At 46.9% G+C, this 14,014-nt stretch overlaps 1 protein-coding gene across 2 annotated transcripts in view; it reads right to left on the bottom strand.

Annotated features, from left to right (window-relative positions):
• The window catches only part of SLC7A8 (solute carrier family 7 member 8), a 57,636-nt gene extending 49,281 nt beyond the window's left edge, over positions 1-8,355 (bottom strand). Inside the window, exons 1-2 of one of the 2 annotated variants that reach the window (XM_075530634.1) lie at positions 8,217-8,353; positions 7,626-7,862 (exon numbers count right to left, since the gene is read on the bottom strand). In XM_075530634.1, the coding sequence (XP_075386749.1) occupies positions 7,626-7,770 (145 nt within the window). In that variant the 5' untranslated portion in view covers positions 7,771-7,862; positions 8,217-8,353. Of the gene's footprint in view, positions 1-7,625 lie in introns of both variants that reach the window. The other variant, XM_075530633.1, reaches the window with a different exon arrangement.
• Positions 8,356-14,014: the final 5,659 nt, after the last annotated feature.

Here is a 14,014-nt window from a genome sequence, read left to right as displayed (position 1 = left end):
CAAAGAAATGAAAAGCCATGTAATCACATAAATAAGTAACTCACTCAAGGATATATAGACTGTAAATCATTGTTAAGCTCCAAACACTGATTTACCTAAATCCACATTCTTCATTTATACTGTCTCACTGCAGGACATGTTTGTGTTCTGGCTAGCTTGTTAACACAGGCAGTAACAGTGTCTGTCCTAGCATCTAACCCTGATTAAAGTTGGATTTGGGCCCCCAAAAAGAGCTTATAGCACAGGATGTGATATTTAATAAGAGTGCAGGAAGTATTATTATTTTAATCTCATTAGTCAGAAGACAGTGTGGTTTGTAGCTAGACCTGCATCCAGCTGCCCTGTAGCAAACAGACCAATGTCCCCCATGGGTCTCACAAACTGTGAATACGGTGTTCTTTAGACTCTCCAACACGTCTGCTTGCCTTCTGACCTTGAATCTGGGGACATACGTGTGAGAGAATGAAATCATTCCAAATCGTTTCCATTCCATTTGGTTCCCCACTGTTCCTCTCGGGTTCTGCCCTTGTGCTTCTGTCCCTGATCACCCTGAGCTACAGCTAGGTCAGCCCTCCTAAGTCAAGTCCTTCAGACCGCTAGGCCTTCCTAAGACAATCGACACCAGGGGCAAACTTGGGGGTCCCCAGAACACCTCTCACTTATGCCCTCTGGGCTAAAATTTGGGGGTTCTTACTTCCTACTCAGAACATCAACCATGAGCTTCGCATCCCACCACTACCACTCACTGCGGCTCAGGCCATTCCCACGAGGAATGACCGATGGGACAGAGCAGGCAAGCCTTTGCCGGAGCCGAGGGCTTCAGCTCTCCTGAGCAGCAGCTGCTGGGTTCAACAGCCAGTTGCTCAGTTAGCGGCCACCGCTTAACCTGCGGTGCCACCAGGGCTCCTTTCAGGGACCCACAGGAAAGAGGATTTCTGATGTGAAAGATCCCACTAACAACGGCCAGTTCAAGAATTCCCTCTAGCAACTCCTAGAACTCACAGCAAGGGCTGCACTACAATGAGGGAGTTTTACCGCAGGAAGGAAGGAGGGTACAAATGAAGAGGGTGGAGTTCCAGTGTGGGCACTCCAGGGCTCGGAAAGGGACGTACTCCCCTCCCACACACAACTATTGTCGACTTCCATTTCGGAGTTGTCCTTTACCAACCAGGAAGCTTCTGCGTGCAGAGCTTTTCCGGGAGCCTCACTACACAGGCATGATTAAGAGACACGTGTCCTGTACGGCCCAGGTCAGCTGGTAACACCTAGAGGGCATGGAGACACGTTTTTGGCATAAGCCCTTGAGCGGAATCTGGAGGCCTCATCAGAGGTCCTTCCATCAGTAGAAACTCAACTGACTGCCATCACGTGGGCTCAGGTTCACAGTGGCCCGTGCTGTCGGAACGCAGCCCAATTGCTTAACCCACTCAGCCATCAGGGCGTCACAGTCAATCACTCCAAAAACCAGACCAACCAAACCCACCGCCACAGGGTCCCCGTGACTCATAGTTCAATCACCAAGGAGAGGTTGTTACTCAGGAACCACAGACAAAGATAAAATGCCTTGGGTAAAGTTAAATGCTGTCCTCCGCAGCCCTTGGCTCCATCATAGGTAGAAGGGGACCTGCACAGCCCAGAACTCTGCAGGCGGTGCCCCCCTCAGGGCGCGGAGGTGGGGGTCCATCAAGGTGGGGGTCCATCAATGCCTGGCTACCACTTTGATCTGAGATTCCTCATCCAATGGGGAAAAACGCAAGACAGAATTTCCACATCTCAGAAACTTGAGACTGTCTGGAGTCTGGGAGAATGGCTGAGCCCGGAAACCACTCCCCGAGGTCATCTCTAAACCTTCAGCCAAAGGCATCCCCTGAAGTCATCCTCAAACGAGTGATAGCTGAGCTTACCTGGTCCAACACACCTGCCCTGCACAACTTACTCAACTCTCGTTCCACCCCAGGCCCCAGCCCCACACACATACTTTAAGGTGTGTCTCAGTCTGGTTCTTGGTGAAAACCTCATTCCGCATTCTTTCTGCCATTTTACAACCTGGCCCCCCCACCCCTGGGCAGTTTCCTGTGTTCTCGGTGCTATTTGCTGCACATCCTCCCAGCTCCCCGTCCAGCATTGCTATTGAACACAAGATCGTTTAACTCTGCGTGGAAAATGCCGTGTCTGTGTTTGTGGTTGGTCATGAGAAACCCTGAATCGCTATTCCAAACATCCTCAAACTCACTGCCATGAAGTTGATGGTGACTCACAGTGACTATGGGACAGGGTGGAACTACCCCTGTGAATTTCTGAGACTGTAACTCTTTCTAGGAGTAGAAAGCCTGGGCTTTCTCCCGTGGTGTCAAACTGCCGATCACGTGGCTTCAGCCCAACCTGGGCGTCACCCATCAGAGCTCCTGAGAAGCCCCTCAGAAGAGGCTAAGGCAACTGAGGCGAGACCAGCTTCCATCAAGCACCATGCGAGTGAGGAAGCCAAGGGCATCTGAGAGGGGAAATGCGGGTTTCATTCTAACTCGAATGGAGGTAGAATGGTGTCTATCAACCCCACGAGGATTCTCACACGTGAGAAAAATATCCCAGTTTCTCTGGAATCACGTATTTGGGATCTCTGAAAAGTTTTTCACAACAGATCACCAGAGTTATTATTTTTCTAGGTCAATGGCACGATGGGGAACTCAAGGGCTATCCTAACCTTACAGCCCCTGCCCTGAGGCTATGGGAGGATCAGTGGCAGCACCCCACACCAGGAGCCCTAGTGGCACTTTGGTGACATGTTGGGCTGCTGCCCACAAGGACAGTAGTTTGATGCTACCAGCTGCTTCAAGAGAGAAAGATGAGGCTTTCTGTTCCCATGAAGACTGACGTTCTTGGAAATCCACAAGGTCACAGTGAGGCAGAATAGACCCCAAGGTCGTGAGGTTTGGGACTTAACGGTCACACATCATACTCACACGTATGGTACCAAACAATCCGTTTCTTTAGTCTTAGCAATTGTTCAAGGAAGATATAAAAACAATTTCAGTAGCTAGGGAATGGCCTCTACCCTCGGATCCCTGCACATCTGAAGGGTGGGTGAGCAAGGCTGGGGTCAGAGAATGGTTTGAGGGTGTTCGTGGGACTGCGGGTGTGCCCATCTGTGTTTGAATCAGCGCCTTCCCAAAAGGAAGTGAACATTTAATCCTCTCAGTCAAACTGATGAAAGAGAGAAGAGCCTTTCTGGGGGTTATTTATAGACCTTAAATTGGCACGTGCTGTACGTACTGAGTATTTTGCTGATCTCATTTTTTTTACAGCAGTAGGGAGAGAGAAAGGAGAAGTGGGTGGCGGGAATAATGAGATATTCAGATCATGATTGTAATTTTAAAATAGCATTACTTTTTTTATAGATAACTGTAGATGCCTGGAAAGCCCCCCCCCCCCCAAAACAAACAAACAAACATCCTCGCTGTCCTCAAGTCATTTTTGACTCACAGTGACACTACAGGACACGGCAGAACTGATGCAGTGGGACTTTACAACTGTGGTTTTTAAAAAAAAATCATTTTATGGGGGGCATAGCTCTTTTTTTTCCGCTGCTAATTCTGTTTCCTGTTACCTTTGTTCCCTTGCATTTTTTCTTAAGTTTTATTGGCACTTCATCCACATCTCATACAATTCAATCACTCAGTCATATCAAGAGTTATAGAATTACCACAACAAATAAATCCTAGAACATTTCTTTCTTCCTTGAATTCATTGTTAGTCATGTAATTATTGTTTTTTAAATTGTGGCAAAAAATATACACACCAAAACATTCTCCATGTATAATTCAGTGCCATTGATTAGATTGTTTGTGTTGTGCACTCATTGATATCCTTTTCTAAATGATCCCACCACCATTAAGCACCCCGTAAGCAACAACTCCTCCTCCTTCACCATGGTAACCATTGGCCAAGCTTGGTTTCTTTTTTTTTTTAAATTAGTTTTCTTGATATAGTATTCGCCTCCATAGCTAACTCACTTTAAAAAAGAGTTGTGTATACATCATCACAATCAGTCCTAGTGCTCCATCCATCCTCCAGCAATGATGGTTTGTTCCCCAAACCTCCCCACCTCCCCACATCCCCGATAAACCATTGCACCAGTTACTATCTCTATGCATCCAATCTTTCTGTGCTTCACAGACTGGGAAAGCCAGCAGAAACAATTTTTAAAATGGCAAAAAGAAAATAATGATAATAATAATATAGGAATACAAATAAAAAGTAAGAAAGAAAAGACAACTAGCAATGTTTAAAAAGCCAGAGAAGACTTTTCTGTTGTGGAACAAGTGAGAAATATTTGAGCCTGGAGCAAACTCGGGTTGGGTGAAGACGGAGGTCAACTGACCAAGTATCATATTACACCGTGGTCCAGTCCACCATAATCAAGTTTGCAATAATCCGGTAGCAAAGCTGTTGGAGTCCCTCACCTGTGGCCAGAGGGGATCTGCCAGAGGCGGAATCTGACCAGATGCTCTGCAGATGGGTTTGGGGCTCCCACGGTCTTCCGTAGCTTTCTACAAATTGGTATTCACAAAGTACGCTCTGGTACTTTTACCTTCATCCGATTTGAATTTTGTTTTTTTTCATCTGCTTCTTCCATGTGGACTTAGCTGATGACTCACTTAGACGGCTGCTTGTCTGAAGACAAGCCTTGAAGACTCTCGACACTATTGCATTTGAGAGCCGGGCACCATCTGCTTTCTTCCCCACACTGTGCTGTAGCACCCTTATCTTTAGTGACCTCTTCATGAAGGTGAGTATCGAGCAGGCCCATGTTAAAAGGACTAACTGTTCTTGGGTTGGGGCTAGGCTTAAATGGGAGACCACAGTCCATCAGCTTGTCCCTGGGATATGAGCAACTCTGGTTGACTTTGGAGGACATATTATGACAAAAACAAAAACCAACAAGAACAACAAGCAACAAAAAAGGCAGGGGGAAAAGTTCCCCAAACCCAAAGAAACAAAAAAGAAAAAACATTGTCGATCATCCCCCTGGGGCATAAGGTGATTACAATGATAACATCAATAATGTATACAATGACAGAATTTAAGATACTATTGATATGAGGAATTTACTGAATACAGTCCAACTGTAAGCTACAATCCATGAGTTATTGCTTTGTACAGATTGATTTCGTAATAGATGGAGCTGTTTACACTGAACATGGGGGTTGGAGCTAGGGGAAATTTTCCTGTATCATTTCTTACCAACAGATTAAAAGCTGTCCTATTAAAGAAGGGGAGCATTGAGCTACTGAATATATGGTGGTTCTGGGTCCCCTTTCATTGGACACCCACTAAGCCAGGGGTCCCACCCGAGGTCCCATGACTGCCTTGCCTTTCCAGTCGTGGGTGGCTCTCTTTGGTTCCTTTTCTATCAGAGTATTCCAGTCTTAAGTCCAAGGGCAAAGTGCTTACTTCGGCAGCACATATTCTCAAGTCCAAGGGTACAGGTAGTTTTCAGGTGGGGCCCACCAACTTTATTCAGGCTGGCTTCCACTCCAAGTTCACGGGGGGTGGCCCTCGAGGGGAGGCCAGCATCTAAGGTCATCATAGCGCTTCGTCCATGGCGTGGTTCACCGAGGGTTGGGTAGAAACCTATTTGAAGTGTGTACTCAGGAACATAGAACCAGACTTATTCTCCCCTGAGGTTCCCTACAGTTATTGTTTGGTCTCCCTTCCAGATGGGAGGCTGCTCCTCCCACTTATCCACCTCACCCACCAACAGAACTATCAGTGGTTCCTCTGAAATGCAGATGCCCCCTCCCCCGTCTGAACTTGCTTTTCTAGTCATTTCTCCTGTCATGCCGGTGCTCTTTATGGCAGCAGTAAGCCTCACCTTGTTCCCTCGGCCTTGCTGGTGGTTTTGAATTGCTGACCTTGCGGTTAACAGCCCAACTCCTAACCCACTAGACCACCAGGACTTCTGGAAAGCCTTTCAGAGTCAGAGAAGTAGCTAAAGTGGGTTTTCATTTTGAAAAGATCGTGGCAGCAGCATGATTCCTGAAGTCTGGTGGTTTAGGTGCAAAGGCTGATCAGAATGCTGGACTGCCTCTGTTTTATTTCAACGGGGTTCTCCAGTGTCAGCCTTGCTCTGGGGTCACACAGTCCCTGTGCTCCAACTGCCTGGAACATGAAACTCTCCAGAGAAATGACCCATGGGAACCAGGACACAATCAGCCTGGAGAGACGACACAAAAACATATCTGGGCCTGACAGTCCTGCACCCCAGAAACTCACTGTGCTGGTTACCTCCTCTAGACTGATCCATGACCCACCACCCATCTCCAGGGCCTTTCTGGACAGAAGAAGCTGTGTGGTCTAGAGGTGGGGGTGCATGACGAACCCCTCTGCTCTATTGAGTGGAATGAGGGCTGGGGGAGGCGAGGGGGGAAGTGGGTAGGACACAAGTCATTTGCAATCAACTCCTAATCTAAAGGTTGGTGGTTTGAATCCACCTGGAAGCTCTGTGGAAGAAAAGTCTGGAAAAGTGTTTCCGTAAGAATTACAGCCTATGAATTACAGCTAACCCTATGAAGCAGTCCTACCCTGAAGCCCATGGGGCAACAAGGGTCAGAATGCCCAACAGCAGTTCGACCGAGTGTGTATTGGCACTCTGGCGGACACGAAGCAGCCCAGTTTCAGAGCCTCCCCCATCAGAACACACATTTTACTGATCAGCATCCCTTGACTCCATTGGAAGTAGCCCCTTGGGAACTTCCAATGCCCCTTGGGAACACCACAGAGATTTCAGTGAGCCTTACAGACACAGAGCCACTCCACAAGGCACATGGACCAAAAGGCAGGATCGAGCCCTTCTTTTTCTCCCACAACTCCCTCATCTGTGAAATGGGGGGAAACGCCTTGTCACCTCTACTTCACAAGGTGAACGTGCTGTGTAACACAGAACAAGCTAGACACATGCCAGGCATCCTGCTCGGAGAGCATTTCACGCAGAACACCACGCAGCAAGCTCTCTACTAACATACGTCTCACAAACCAGTCCGCAGACTGCTGAGGAGATGGCTGCATAGGAGCTTATGAAAAATGCAGGCTCATCAGCCCCTCCTCCAGCCTGCTGAATCAGACAGAGCCTTCACATGTGGTACCTAGGGCTCTATGTTTGGGCAAGCTCCCCCAAGAGCCTGGCTATCAGCCAGACTTGTGACCTCTCGCTCTCATCATGAACATTGCACGGAGCTGTCCAAGTTAGCTTAGACAGCAGTTCTCAACCTGTGGGTCGCGGCCCCTTGGGGGGGATGTCAAAGGACCCTTTCACAGGGGTTGTCCAATTCATCACAGTAGCAAAATGACAGTGACGAAGTAGCAACGACAATAATGTTATGGTTGGGGGGTCACCACCACATGAGGACCTGTATGAAGGGGTGGCGGCAGGAGAAAGGTGGAGAACCACTGGCTTGTAAGAGACATCCAGGCCGTATATCCCTGGTCTGTCTGCTCCGGTGCCTCTCAAACGGAACCCACAGGCAGGCTAAAAGTCCAAAATGAGATAGGAAGCAAAAAGCAGTGTTCGAGAGGTATCCAGACTTCCTAGTGGGGCACCACACGGTGGGACGGGGAACTGAACTCACCGACAATGATTCCGCAAGCACTGACCAATCCGATCTCTTTCTTCAGGGCCACTCCGTCTCCTCCTGAGGCAGAGTTGGCATCTGCCTCAGGGCCACCTGGGCGGCTCTTCTCCGCGATGTTCCGTTGTCTGGCTCCTTTTTCCATCTTTCCCGGTGGGATTCCAAGCTCCAAATGTATCTTTCTAAAAGAGTGTGTGCGTGCGCGTGTGTGTGCGTGTAAATGTAGTCAGAGAGAGCCTGCAATGAAAATGACCTTTTCTGAAATAAAGACCACACCTATCCTTTAAAATGACACGCACAGATTTTTTTTTTTTAAAAAGGGAAATTGAAAATGCTCCCACGCCCTATGTGTGGGCACTTTCTTGCCCCTCGTGCTTACTAACCAGAAAGTGCTTAAAAAGGTAACTAAGAGACATATAGGTTTAAATATAAAAATAGAACTGTACCAGCGACTCGCTCTGGAACTCTGAAAATTCAGAGTGGCAGATTTTCAGAGCCCAGAAGCGGCAGTGGCTTATTGTATAGAGCGATCGAGACGCTCGTCTGGTTCGCGCTTCTCTTTCCCCTTAATCCAACAGAAATCGTCTTTACCTCCCTTTCGTCTGGTGCAATGAGGGTAAAGCAGTGCTCACTAGCTGAAGGAAGGAAAAGGGAAAAGCAGTCCTCAGGTACTTTCTGCTCGCTCCGCCGGCTTGCTCTAGCTCTGGCTCCCACCTGATGCGGGCTTCTTCCCCTCCCTCCCGCGGCCGCCGCTCCCCCAGGTGTCCTCCGCCGCTGCTCTCGCGCCCCGAGCGCAGGTTCCGAGCTCTGCGCGGGGCCAGCGCCGACTGCCCATCTCCCGGCCCCGGAGAGCCTTCCGACGCCAGCCAATTGCCGCTCCAGGCTCCGCCCCACTCCTCCCAGCTCTTCATCCGCAGAAGCCACCTCCCGGCCTCTTCCATTTAAATAGCAGCACAAACTAGGGTAGGGAGAGAGAAAAAATTTTTTTTTTAAGATTCCTGGGGTGGGTGGTGAGACCAGGGGGCGTGGGGAGATGCTCTCAAGGAGTTCAAGAAGAAAGAGAATGTTTTCAAACTGCCCGCGGTAGCCATTGTACAATACTGCTTGGTGTGCTTAAATTGTGCAATGTGATATCTGTAAGAGCTCCCAATAAAATGATTAATAATATATATATACTATCAATCATAAATGCATAATACTATATAATCAATCATCTGGTCATATATTAATATTCGTATATTATATCGTTTATATTCATGTACTGCTATTTTATATTATATTTATACTCATGTATTGATATATATCAATATCATATATAATAATTAATCGTATATCAGCACTGATCTCCAAGGAAAGGGATGGTAATCCTTCTTTCCTGTTTGTCTTTGGCTTCTCCTTGGAACCAAGTGGAAATGCTGCGGGTCAGATGGCTGGGGTTTGTGAGCTGTCGGTAAGGGAGCAGTTCTGTAGACACGGAGGATGCCGGCAGAAATGAACTAGTCAGTGTATTAAAAATTTAAGTCGAAGTCATTTGAGGATACAGGAGAGATGGCTGGAAGAAAGTCAGCCTCAAGGTTCTGAATGCAGGGAGAAATGCACCGGGAGGGAGGAGAGTGGAAAGGACAATAGGTCCTGGAAAAGAGGTTCCCCGTGTGCCACACACCACCTGATTGTTTCCCCTTCTTATCTGAAACACATAAAGGACTCCCACCCTGGTCCAAGACAGAAAGACACAAAATCCACTTGAATGGGGTCTTTCTAAACTCTCAGGGTTTTTGATTCTATAAAGTACTTTAAAAGCCAGAAACGGAAGACCCCTCTTCTGCTTGTTTTTTAAGTCACCACTATGATTTAAAAGGCAGGGGGAGGGGACTATCAGCATTTTGCCGGGTTGGTGTAAGAAATCCACCATTACGACAGAGATCAACCAAGAGCGCAGCACACAACAGCAAGAGACGCCATATTGGTAGTGTGTCTTGGCTGCCGCCCCCAAGAATTTCATCCAGAAACTGCTGCCTTAAAGTGAGGACCAGGATGCTATTTGTAATGATAAAGCGCCTTGAGACAACAGCATGGAGCAATATAACAGACAACACTGTATAAAAACATAAAAAGGCACAAATGGTTAAGAGTGTGGCTGATAATTGGGAAGGTGGTCATTGCAACACCCCAGCGAAGGGCCTAGAAAGACAATCATGCTGAAAGATTAAGCTTACTGCTGCTAAGATTCTGACTCACTGCGACCCTCAATCAGTGTCTGGGGGCCATAAATCTTTATGGAGGCAAACAGCTTTATCTTTTTTTCTGAAAGAGTGGCTGGTAGCTTGAAATCCAACCTTGCCCCATTTGCGGTCCCAACGTGCCCCCAAGTGCAGCCTTGAAATCCCCACGGAGCACTTATCCTGTGCTCCAGGGCGGACACCTGGCATTGAGATCCACGCAATGGCAACCGCATCATCAAAGAAGTCTATTAGGCAAAAATAATTTCATTTTTAAGTAGGTCTAAAAAAAATAACGCTTCCCGAGCTGATCACCCACTCCAGAAATTTGGCTTTGCCTTTTGAAAAAAGGTTCTAAAGCATTTGGGATTTTCGGAAAAATAAACACTTAATATCATGAAGTAGAGCTGTTGGAGCTCTTGAAGCAAAGCGATTTCCAGATGGGGTAAAGTCTAATCAGTATTTCACTCTGCTTCAGTGGCAGTGGCTTTTCTTAATCACTCAGCAAGTATGAAAAGGTTTCAAAGGTTGAGAGTTCAACCCCTTCTTCTTGTCAGTTTGAGATATAACAAATTGAAAGCCTCAGCGAAAAAGAGAGGGAAAAAAGGTGGGGTGAAGGGGGTGCGGGTAAGGCAGGGTTGCATAAAGAGGGCTTTCAACAAAGGGACAGTCAGGATGAGTCCTGGAAGGAAAAGAGTTAGAATTGCCTCTGACCTGCCCGAGCATGGGGAAACGCAAGGGAGGGCTTGATGGGCTCATTTATAAACAAGCCGCTTTGAGGACTTCTGTCCTGGTATAAAGCAAATAAACTTCTACCAGGAATAGCTTTCATTTCAAATGAAACTCATTTAGATGGAATCCCGGCTGACCACAACTTGTCTAAGCCAAGTGCAAACCCCTCATGAGAGCAGCGACACGGTAGCATTGACAATTTATGAATAATTAGGACGCTAAGGATGGGTTAGGGGGTCAAATGCATTCTTGGGATACAATGGTACTAAGTGTACCAAACAGGAATAGAAAGGCTGTTGAAGATTAATATCTCTATATCTTTATCACTCAGGCTTAAGTGGTTTATGACACTAATAATTGTACAGTGCAAAAAGGTAGGAAAGATTTCTCCTTCAGTTGGATTGGACTAGTTTGTATACAAGTTAATGTGTTCATCTTCTTGGTGTAAGGATGGGATCTTTTAAAACATAGACTCTAGGTGTGTCAAAATCCCACTTAACCTTGACCATAAGAGAGGAAGAAAAGGCTTGATGTAAAACTTTGTGAAATTTTTGTAAATGTAATTAATGAGAGTGTAAAACTGTGAGCACTGAAATCTTTAGTAACTCTCCATTTCCTTTTCGATTTTCCATTTTAGTTTCATCATTACATGGTGCTTTGCAGTCTATAGAAGCTGTCTTAGACACAACATCTCATCTTTGCCTCCTTTTTGAAAACGCTGGCTAGACAAGGCAGGGTTTCCCCCCATTTTAAAGATTCGGAAGATAGAGCTTCGAGTAGGGTCTCACCTAAGGTCAGAGACAATTCGAGGATGCTTCCAAAGTTGGTGGGGAAATGCCAGGATCTTGTTTTCCATTTGTGTCGTGATCATTTTGAAGCTCGTCCACTTAACCAATCTACTCCTGGCACTTTCCCCAGAATGCGAGAAGAGAGCAGAAGACTTGTGATCCAGAGTATGGCATGTCTGGCTGAGCTGACCTTTTAACTGAGAGACCCACCTTGCTGCTAGATTTCACCACTGCTCAGCGGCTTCGTTAAGCCCCTCATCCACCACCACTCCCATTTGTCACCCTGTTCACACAGTCTCCTGTTTGCCCCCTTTCCACTTTAATACAACTCCGTTTCCCACTGCTGGATGACGATGTGCAGTTGTTTTGCGTGCTTACAATGGAACGGAACTGAGTCCTTTACCTGGGAGAGGGTGGGTGAAAGGGCTGGTCTCTTACAAAGCAGGGACTTAGGAAGAGAAAGACTGTGTGTGGCTGACACCTACTGCCCCGAGAGAGACATGACACGGACATATGCTAGTCTGTCTACGGGCTCCAAATAAAAATACGTCCTGTTCTAATATCCTTTTTATGAAATAACAGGTTAAGAAATCCCTGCTAACACCAAGAGTTCATTTACTCTATTTCTGGACTCAGTCAACAAGCATTTTTATTCGTGTTCTCGTTAACAGAGCTGTGAAATTTGAGGTCACTAATTTTATTTTATTTTTTTAAACAACCTCCTGCCCTTGAGCCAATTCTGACTCCTAGCTTGGGACAGGTAGGCATAGGCTGTGGCTCTCCTCCATGTCCCACACCAGAAAAAGGAAAACAAAACCCTGATTGATGTGAAAGCCAGCTTACTCTCCAGGGGCCCCTGCCGAGGGTCAAACAGACGGTAGCTTGCTGAGCCAGCGGTTCTAGGAGCCTTTATTTCGCCCAAAACTGGAAAGCCAATGTGAATCGTGAGGGGAAAGGAAGGAAATGGAAAAAAAAAAAAAAAAGACCCAATCCATTGATGAGCCCTTTTTACAGAGACTCTGTTTGGCATCTGGACGCATTCATAAGTTCAAAGGAAGCTTCTCTCTTCCAGGATTTATGTGCGCCCGGAGGTCTGGACGGCATTTCGATAAGCAGACCCCAGTTTGTTATGATGGCCAAATTAATTCATGCTCTTCTGGCGCTAATGATGAGTACATCCTCTGACATCTGAGACAAAAATGCCGGCATATTAGTCTTCCGTCTGCTGCACTTGGCTCATCCCCATGAACCCCATCCTAGCATGGCCCTTGTTAGCTGTTGTCAAGTCAATGCCTAAGCTGAGCAAATCACCAATGGGTGGGGTCAAACTGCCAACCTGTCCGTTAGCACCCTAGTGCTTAGGGTTCCTTAGCCCAGCTCTAAACCAAACCCCTTGGTACCAGGCTGTTTCTGCCTCCTAGTAACCCTACGGAAACAGACAGCCTCATCGTTCTCTGGAGTTGCTGCTAACCATTATGAATCACCTTGAGGTTAGCTGTCCAACCCACACCTGACACCTCTACCAGGACCTCCCCCTAGTGGGAAAGGAATAAAGATGGACTCTCTGAGGTAAGGTGGATCTCCTTAGCTCCTCTGCTAGGCCCCATCTGTCCTGGGCCTTAAAATCCTCTTTCTGCAGATTTAGGGAACTCTAGCAGTAGACAGACAGGCTTTCTACTCCTGTGAAGAGCTCAGAAGCGCACAGGGGCAGTTCTGCCCTATCCTGTAGGATCATTGTGAGTCTGCATCAGCTTGATGGCAGGAGGTTTGGTTTTGTTTGTTTGCTTTTGGAGTTAACCTCGAGAAGTCCTGGTGACAGAGTGGTTAAGGAGCTCAGCTTCTCACGAGAAAGTTGTGGGAGTCTGCTTCTGTAAAGGCAGGACCACTCTACTCTGTCCGAGGGGGTCCTTATGTGTCAAAATCCACACTGTGTGCATGGGTTTAACCACAGGAGGGTAAGTGAAAAGGCATTTCAGGAGAATTGCAGAAACATTTGTTTCTATAAAAATACCCAAATGGGAAGGTATTGTTTCTTGGCACATCCTCCAGGTAAGTCTATATCCTTCTGATGGTGGTGTCCCCACCAGCCAACCCTTCTCTGAAGAGTTAATTCAGCACCTTCAATGGACTCCATGTCAACATTGAACATGTCAAAATGACACTCAGGGCATCCTCAAAGGACACAAGCCATGTTCCTTTTCCATGTTTTTGTTTGTTTGCATTTGGGGAACACAAAGACGTCTGCAGGAACAAGGTGGAGGACTGCAGGACTGGAGGGTGGAGGGGGCAAGGCTTCCGATGAAATTCTCTTCCAACAGCCCTTGCTAGCCTCAAGCAATGGGCAGGGGCATGGTCGGGGTGGGAAAAATCAGTCATTCCGTGCAATTTTCCTGACTTCTCATCAATACAGTTTTCAATTTTGTTTTTTTTAATCGTTTTATTAGGGGATCATACAACTCTTATCACAATCCATACCTACATCAATTGTGTAAAGCACATCTGTACATTCATTGCCCTCATCAGTCTCAAAACATTTGGAGGGAAGGGGAAAATGAGGACCTGATGCCAAGGGCTTCAGTGGAGAGCAAATGTTTTCAATTTTCTTACAACTTCTTCCTAATAAACCCCCTGTGATTTCCTGTGTTCTTGA

Source organism: Tenrec ecaudatus, chromosome 14 (genome assembly GCF_050624435.1).
Source record: "Tenrec ecaudatus isolate mTenEca1 chromosome 14, mTenEca1.hap1, whole genome shotgun sequence".
NCBI lineage: Eukaryota > Metazoa > Chordata > Mammalia > Afrosoricida > Tenrecidae > Tenrec > Tenrec ecaudatus.
The sequence above is the reverse complement of the archived record's forward strand: the minus strand, read 5'-3'. Positions and strand labels throughout refer to the sequence as shown.